Source organism: Staurois parvus, unplaced genomic scaffold (genome assembly GCF_062004578.1).
Source record: "Staurois parvus isolate SC_StPar_1 unplaced genomic scaffold, SC_StPar_1.0 ptg000232l, whole genome shotgun sequence".
Classification (NCBI taxonomy): domain Eukaryota; kingdom Metazoa; phylum Chordata; class Amphibia; order Anura; family Ranidae; genus Staurois; species Staurois parvus.
This window is the reverse complement of record NW_028318028.1, coordinates 3,862,261-3,871,204: the sequence shown is the minus strand read 5'-3', so window position 1 is coordinate 3,871,204 and position 8,944 is coordinate 3,862,261. Positions and strand designations below refer to the sequence as shown.

The 8,944-nt window shown below is 40.2% G+C and overlaps 1 protein-coding gene across 1 annotated transcript in view; it reads right to left on the bottom strand.

The window, feature by feature from the left end:
- Positions 1–1,794: 1,794 nt before the first annotated feature.
- The window catches only part of TIMM50 (translocase of inner mitochondrial membrane 50), a 46,427-nt gene continuing 39,277 nt past the window's right edge, over positions 1,795–8,944 (bottom strand). Inside the window, exons 8-11 of the mRNA XM_089679809.1 lie at positions 8,393–8,491; positions 5,605–5,761; positions 3,539–3,645; positions 1,795–2,067 (exon numbers count right to left, since the gene is read on the bottom strand). Coding sequence (XP_089535935.1) covers positions 1,963–2,067; positions 3,539–3,645; positions 5,605–5,761; positions 8,393–8,491 — 468 coding nt within the window. The 3' untranslated portion in view covers positions 1,795–1,962. The remainder of the gene's footprint in view (positions 2,068–3,538; positions 3,646–5,604; positions 5,762–8,392; positions 8,492–8,944) is intronic.

Below are 8,944 nucleotides of genomic sequence, written 5' to 3'. Positions count from 1 at the left end.
GTGGCCGTCTATAAATGGCCTCCCCGCACCCTGCTTGTGCGCGCTCCCTGGAAGCGCGCAGCACCGCGATCCGGTGCCCGCTGTGTCCTCCGGACACAGTGAAATACCGATCGTCGGATGGGACCTCTGTACGAGGTCCCGATCATGTGATCACTGATTGGCCAATCAGTGATCACATGCAAAGTAGTAAGCAAGATGTCACTTCTGACATCATTGCTTACTATGTGTGAAATCTGTGAATGATCACAGAGGTCACATGGTACAAGGCTACTCACAAAAGCCTTGTACCATGTGACAAGCTGTGACCAATCACAGCTCACTCTGTATTTCTCAATGAGTGCAGTAATGATTGCTTTTACATCCTATATGGGTGTAAAAGCAATCAGTGTAAGGAAAAAAAAAAAAAAATCTTTATCACCCCTCACAAGTAGTACAGTGTCACCATGGTGACACTGTACTGCTAGGGTAACAGTATGTAAAAAAATAAAATAAAAATAATAATATAAAAAAATAAAATAAAAATAAAATAAAAATGTAAAAAAAATGTTTAAAAATGATAATTTTTGCTTATAAACTAATTTGGATTTTTTTTTTTTTTACTAAAAAGATAACGGAATACATTTTGGCTAAGATTTATGATGAAATATTATTTATTTGCAAAATTTTATAAAAAAAACACTTTTTTTAAAAATTTTTGGACATTTCATTTACATAGCAAAAAAAATACAAATCCCAGTGGTGAATAAATACCACCAAAATAAAGCTTTAACTATCTAAAAAAAATGGTAAAAAATTCATTTGGGTACAGTGTTGCATGACCGCGCAATTGTCATTCAAAGTGTGATAGAGCTAAAAGCTGAAAATTGCCCTGGTCAGGAAGGGGGTAAAAGTGTCCGGTCTGGAAGTGGTTAAAGAAGGGGAGATTCTTTTTAGAATAATCCTATATAATTTTGAGCTTTCAAGGGTGGAAAGTTTTTTCTAACTGGAATTTAGAGTGTGATTTGGGTTTTTTGAGATTTATATCATATTCACAATTGTGTTTAAATAAATGAAGGTGACCTGGTCTTATCAGTTCAAGAATCGTTTAAGGAACACAACAAAAGGAGTTTAGCCATGCTGCAAAACCCAACGGCTAGAATCTACCGGGTGTCCCTAAAGTCTGGACACATGGGCAAAATACATATTTTCAATAAATTTCAATACATTTTTCAACATTTTATTTCATTGGAATATTAATCAATAACATCTTCAATGTGATTTCCACCATTTGTGATGCAAAATTTAAAGTGCTTTGCAAGATTCACATGAACCCGATGCAGTAACTCCACATTTCCGTCAATATGAGCACATTCATTCATGATGCGTTCCTTCAGGCGATTCACATCTGTGATTTTCATTGAGTACACATTCTCCTTTAACATACCTCAAAAAAGGAAGTCAAGAAGGTGAAGGTCTGGTGAGCCTATATTACATACATATAGTGATATTTCCTGTGTCCAGACCTTAGGGACACCCTGTAGTGCATCACAAAGTGCATCCAGCTGTAATCACCGCAGGTAATCGCTGGCTGTGTGAACAGTCATGAATATCAGCAGCTGCCGACAGCCTGTCATTGCAGTGTACGGGCTCAGCAGACACGTTATGTGCATGCAGCTGTCAATCCCAGATGCAGAAATCAGTATATTCTTGCTGCTGGGATTCGCAGGGTGGCTAAACGCTCATGCAAATAGAGCCCAAATGTGTTCAAGGACACTTATTACTGATGTACCATAGAAATGATTCCAGAAAAAAGTCTACAAAAAGAAAAAAGTTTTATTAATATATTAACACAAAAACACATGTCCAGCGTGAAGTTGTCCCCTCTCACTATATATAGATGTATATATACAAGGTGTGTGGGGCTGGTCACAGTTGTCAGTCTTCATGCTGCTAAGTAGGGGAATGCTGGGGATGGCGAAGATGTCATTCCTGTTTGGAGCGAGGCCAAATCCGGCTAGTAATTGATCCCAATGAAAGAGTCTGTCTCTTATTGAGCTGTGACAGCTCTGCAAGTCTTTGCTGCTCCTCCTGTGAATGGAAGAAGATGGAGTAGAAAACATCAGATTAATGCAGTCATTTACATTGTAGAGCAACGAATGCCAACCCGCAAGGTGCCAAAAGTGACCCTATCATCACAGAATAATAAATCATGGGTTTCCCCAAAAAAAACATGATGAATTTTTGGCTTTCTTGCGAGTGGCAAGTGAAATCTACAGTCTCAAACACTTATCGGTGATATTGCTTTCCGACACTTCTTGGTGTGCCATGTAGCATGTCCCTAAGTGCTGTGGTTCCTCCTGTTAGCTGCTACACTACTACAGAGCAGAGAATTGACATTGCAGCCAGCAGGAGTAAGGCCCCTTTCACAAGGGCGGTCCCCGCCAACAGTTCACTGATCCCCGCTGAGCTGGCGGATGACAGGTCCATGTCCGCTCTACAGGCAGTCGGATGTAAAGGAACCGCCTGTCTATTTACAACCGACTGTCATTCAATCTGCTAGACAGATGGGGAACGGATCCCCAACTGTCTGTTTTCAGAAGATCTGATCAGATAAGATGCAGGCGGGTGTAACAGGACACATGTCCGTTTACATCCGCCATGCCATAGAGGAAAATGAAAAACAGGCAGACCCAATCAGTCTGCTCTTGTGAAAGGGGCCTAACCAGAGTGCTGGACATTAACAGTAACACCTGGAAGTGTTGGATAGCAGCAGCTGTTGAAGAAAACAAATTAACACTCACTGCCTGCTAAAAGGAGAAGTATTTATCATTTTCTTTTGAAAGGGTGTCCAAGATTTCATCTAAAAGGAGACCTAGCAGTCCTTGAATTTCCCGGACTAGATTAAGTGTTGGCATTTGATCTTGTGATCTCAGCTGAAGGGGCTCAGAGAATAATGTTTAGGCAAATCCAGCCACTCTACATCAGGTCAAGTATTTTCTCCAGCAGTTACCCTGCAGGAGTAGAAGCATGGATGGATGAAGGCAGAATAGGGCCCTGGGCAAGGTAGAATTGTTTGCTCCCCTGACCCTTTGATTGACATTAGTAAGGATTGCAATATCAGAAAAGCCAACCCATTTGCACTGTCTGAACTGGCTGTAGACACCAACATCCTCTCCTGCTAAGTGACAGGTGGGTACACAGCTTTAACAAACTGCTCTTTCCTGCTAGTTTACTGCAAGAGCATGAAGGGTTCAGCTATGCCCCCTGGAATTCACCACATCCCAGGTTCTTGCCTAGGTTGCCTTGTTCACGATTCAGTTTTTGCAAGAAAAGCCCATAAAAAGTGTTCTGTCTAAAATATAGTACAAGGATGTTTATTTTAGTTATATGTAGTTTTTGCCTGTTGGGTGACAGGGAATTTGGGGAGCTCATAGGCTCCCCCTCTGGTGAATACGGTATGGTGTTGTATTATGCCAACATTATTATACAAAACGGCAGTCCTTTGCATTGCATTTGTAAAATAGGAAATATATATATCTATAGTGTCTTCCATAATTACCTGTTCCAACTGAGTCTGTCTGCGTTTAAAAGCGCCCAAAGGATCTTCCTCTAAAGAGTAATTTTCTAGGACAGTACGGACATCACTGACACCACTCATTGCAATGGCTGTAGGAAAGTAAGGTAAAAAGATATTGAAATTCAGAACATCTAATACACATGTTACTTTAAGTAGCTATTAACTTTATTACAGCTTGGATTCTATGAATTGGAAATATAACTTACAGAAAAATATCCTCAGAGCATATCATGTTTCTGTCCTTGGTAGAGATTAGGTTGAAAGGTTGTAAAACGTTTTGTTTCACCAGTCATTCCTAGTAAAGACATACTTCTGCATGCAAATGACTCCTCATCAGTAATTACACTGAAGGAAGCAGTATGCAAGTTGTAAATTAGGCCTTACTGAGCTCAAAAACTGCAGACACTGCAGAGCAAATAACCCCCAAACTTCAGGAGAGAAGCCGTAATGTAGTTCAATTCAGGTCCCAGCACTTTGCTTTCCCATTTTCCTGTGCACCTCCACTGTGTTTCCATTAGACATTCGATGGAAAGGCAGCCACAATGGAGTTGGACTGTAGAAACAAAATTTTGCTTTCTGCTTTAAACTTGGAAGATTCCTTAAAGAATTTTTATTTTCCCATGCAGTAGGACTGTGCATGGGTTAATTGCTCATTTTCTCCAGGTAAGCAAGGAAAAGCTATACTTATACCAGGTCCTTCGATCCATCAGAAAACCGTGCTCCCCCACATCAAGCGGTGGACTACTCCTGCCATTCTCACACTCAGAGTTGGTCTATGGGCATGATGTCCATAGATGGGTAGAATTCCAAATGAAAATTCATGAGAAAAAAGGTTCTAAGAAAGTTTGTTCATTTTTCTGTTCATTAGTTCTGTTCATTAGTTGGGGCAAATTGACATTTGTTTTCAATACCAGTGACAAGAAAATGCAATCCTCGGGACAAAAACAAACAGTTAACCCATGCAGTGCAAGCACAGCTCCATTGCATGAGAAAATAACAATTTTGCCCCGGAGTTTCTTTTAAACATTGCCTGAAGCTAGAGAAGGGTTTATTCAGGGGTGACTCTGGATCTGAGAAACTTTTTAGGTTCAGTTAATACAAAGGACTGTATGTTTATTGGAGTTAGGCTGCTCCCAAACCAGAGTTTCCTTCTGCCTACTGAGGAACATTGGGAGGTGAAGAAGAGTGCCAATACAAATCGATTAGGTTATTGGGCGTAAATGATGATCTTTTATTATCCACTGCCAATGTGATGCAGGGGTAACAGAATTCTTCAGGTCTTGGAAATGCAGGAGAGTGATTGACTCTCTCTAGTGGAAAGTGCAGCTGCCACAACTAGTGTGTGCCTGCATTTGTGTTAATGAAGTCTAAAGAAAGGCAGCAATCCAGTGTACGCCATCCATAATAATATATAAATTCTGTGCATTGGACCTATACATGTTAAAGAGATTAGAAAATCTTTCCAAAGGGGTCACAAAGAAAAAAAGACAGAAAAAAAAAACCCACCACACCAGTAAAAGTTCTATCACTTTACTCATACCAACCTAATGGTAACTAACCCAATGACTGGCAGAAGTCTCACCACAGATTGTAAAAACTGTAATCAGCAAGAAAGTGGCCTGTCTGTGGTCCCCCTATAACTGCCTCATATCAGGCACAGTACATTGATCATTACTGGTACAGACTATACCACTAAAGCTGGCCATAGATGGATTGAATCTCTGCCGGTTCAGCAGGGACCAGCTGCAATTCAATCCATCTATGGGAAGGCTGTTTGTACTGAAGTCAATCCATTGATCGACTTCAGTACAACCAGCCGGTTGGATTTTTTCCATGCGATCACTGCTGGAGGCTATAGTCACTCGCAGTGATCATTGTGTCCTGCTGACAGGAAATGCTCCCCGCCGGGAAAACACAATAACGCTGCAGGAGGGATTTAGTCAGTGTTGATGAGGGAATCAAGCAATTTTCTTTCCTTTCACCCATGGTGGAAGGGAAAAAAAAATGCAGAACCTTTATGGCTTGATTTATTCTTGAGATATACTCACTCTTCAGGAAAGCAGTAAGATCATAGAGTGCTCGGTCCTCAGAGTCGCCATCCCATTTCTTTATAGCCAGGCCATTGTAAGGCTGCAGTTTAAAAGCATTTCTGTTACAGTCCACGATCACAACACGTGCTGGGTCTCTGTTCAGACATGAGATGTCCTAGATACAAATATGCAACATTACACAGAGGGACAGAAATTCTTAGTGAAGAGACATGAGAAAAAATACCTTCACCAGAATGTGAACAGACAAAATTAGTAAGCTGTAACCAATAAATTATTTAATAAGGTAAACAGCAAAGTGCAAAGTACACTAACCAATCAGAATTTGTCGTTCATGGATAACAGAAAAGGGAAATTTTCTGCATCATCATCACTGCTCTCCACATTTCCCTACAGATATCTATGCCACAGACTGTGTCATTAGATACCATTCTCATTTCAAGAAACTGAATTAGTCAGATACACCGCAGGTAAACTAACAGTATTACTATAGCTTCATGCTATACAATACACTTTTTATCCTATGGTGGGCCACAATAAAGAAGAAGTAATAGATTCCACTGGTTGAGCCTTTCCCATAAGCCAGAGAGAGTGCCTCCCCCCCCCCCCCCATGCTGCTGTATTCGGACAGCGAGGACATCTCCACTGTCAGAATACACTGATCAGTGCTGCAGCCACTGACCAAACACAAACTTTCCAACAATTCAGTTCGACAGAAATCAATCATTAGATCAACTTCTGATGAACAAGATTGGTCGTAGATGGCTCGAAATTCATCCAGTCTCTGCTAAACCGGGCAAATTTCGCTCCATCTATGGCCAGCATTATTCTACTACAGAGTCATCAAGGCTGCAACTGCCTTTCAGGGATGTTCTGCTGGTAAACCAAACATGTCTGGACTTTCTGATCATCTCAAAAAACTTTTCATTGCTCTTTAAAGTGGCTTGTTCAGCTGTCCAGTTGTGTATAATTTAGTACCAACAGAATTCCTGGCTGTGAATTTTCCTTTTCCTGGAAGACTGCAGAGAAGTCTGAATTATTTAGAATGGTGATAACAGTTAAATGGCTATACACAGCAGGTCCTATAGATGATGACCACAAACTGCTGCACTGACTGAACACAGGACCTCTTACGCTGTCAGTGTCTGTCCCCATATGTAAATTGTGGTGTAAAATATATAACTAAATGAAAAGTTAAGATTTGGATGAGTGGTGAGGGGTTAGAGCCACTGTCATGTATTTATTGCAATCTGTATCCCTATTAGGAAGATTCAAGGTCAAGTTCACCTTTAGAAACATGTTACACCCATATTTAGGATGTACCATGTAACATGTTCCCAAGCACCCACTGCTCACCCCCAGAGCCACCGCTCTGTGACAGCATGTGGGGCTTCCTCTCATATGCAGCCGCTGTTGCATTTAAAATCATCATGACTATGTGGCGTTCTGTCCACACAGCTGCATCATTAATTTACAGAGATCTGGGAATAAGTAAACTACAAGTCCTGTCTGCCATTGTGGCAGGTTCCTCTTAGTTCTCAATGGGCTAATCAGTGCACTCACAGACCACTGACACTTCCAGCTTTTTAACTGAAAGCCCATACAGAGGCATAGGCAGAAAACTGGAGGAAGAGTGTGCAGGAGCCTGACATTTCACCTACCATCCACTAACAACAGGTGCAATGCTTTCTGGCTCCTGTGGGAAATAATAATGCACACATTTTTTTCTGCAAAAATACGTGCATTTATAATTATTTCCTTAAAGGAGATCTTAGCCTTCCACTCTCTAATTGCCATGATCACCAGTGTCACTGAGAATGAAAGTGATCAACACCTTTCACATTGGAAAGATATTTTTTCAGTTCCCATTGAGTTTAAAAAGGACATAAAATGAAGGGAAGTCTCTACATTTTCTTAAAAAAAAAACACTTATCACCAACTCATCTTTACACTATCAAAAATGAAAGAAAAAAACAAAAAACTGTTTTGCCTTTTAGTTATACTTAAAATGGCCTTTGGCCTCATTAGTACCTGTAGAAAACAAGAAAAACAAAAAAAATATGATTGTTTTCCAGCTTTGACCGCTAAAACAAAATATGGTCATGGCTAACAATTTAGGACCATTGATTGGACAACTCTGGTTTTGAGAAATGGATTACTGGTGCCACATATCTTGTAGTTAGATGGGCTCCTCTTTAACAAATCTAAAGTTGGGTACACACTATGAGAGAATTGGAAAAACAATTCTGTGCAAGAAACAATCGTTCAATTTTCATAGTGTGTACTCAACTTTCAACATCCAGTTCAGACTTTCCATACAAACGTTTCCAAAAGGACAAACTCCAAAATTCTTCTCGTATGTAAACAGAACAATTTTCATTTAATGTGTGCGGTTTACGTACAAGAAAAATAGGATACAAAAGACTGCGCATGATCAGGAAACAACAACCAACAATCTACGCTACAGCGTTTCTTCATCAAACAAAAAAAAAATCCTTTGTTGTTTGAGAATTTTCGTACAATTGGTACCATCTGTGGGTTCGGCTTGCTGTGAAACAGCAAGGAAAACCAGATGATCATTCACCTGATTTTCTTATGGAGTGTAAATGTTCATCACCTGAGCCAAACTCCCTAACCATTCACAAAAAAAAAAAAAAATTTTCTACACTGTGGGACGTCCATTTCATCTGTTCTACTGGCCAGTAACTGGCCAGTTAGTAAAGGACTCTGCAGTATTCATCCTTCGTATAGGCACCTTTATTAAATATCAGCAAAGACAATTTCTTACTTTAACATGATGGCCTTCTGCGTAACGTGTTGCATCTCGGAATAGTCGGTATGATATAAAACCATGAGGGTCCATACTGTCAATGAGAGGGAATGCAGTCTGCAGAAGAAGCACCAAAGATTTTAATCACAAGAGGAATCAAAGCAAAACAGGATTAATGAAGAAATACGTGTTGCAAAATATCGTTTAGGGGCATCCTGACTTTTACATCATAGTGGACGCATTAAGGTGCATAATTCAAAGGATAGAGAATGTAATTTTAGGTTCCATTCACATCACTCTACACGTCTGCTAAAATAGCAGTGCATTTCTCTCTAATTGCAGGAATGAAGGTGTTCCCGAGACACAATAGTGTGAACTGAGCATTAAAATGCATTTTATCACACCTTGTAGTATGTTTCTCCCTCTCCCACAATTTTCATAATTTTGACTTCCTTCGGACACACTACAGAACCTTGCAATGTGCTGCGATAAAAAGCAACCCGTCCTACCTTATTAGCAATTTAGCAAAATGCTGAGGGTGTAAAAGAGCCCTTAGGGAAATCTCCATGT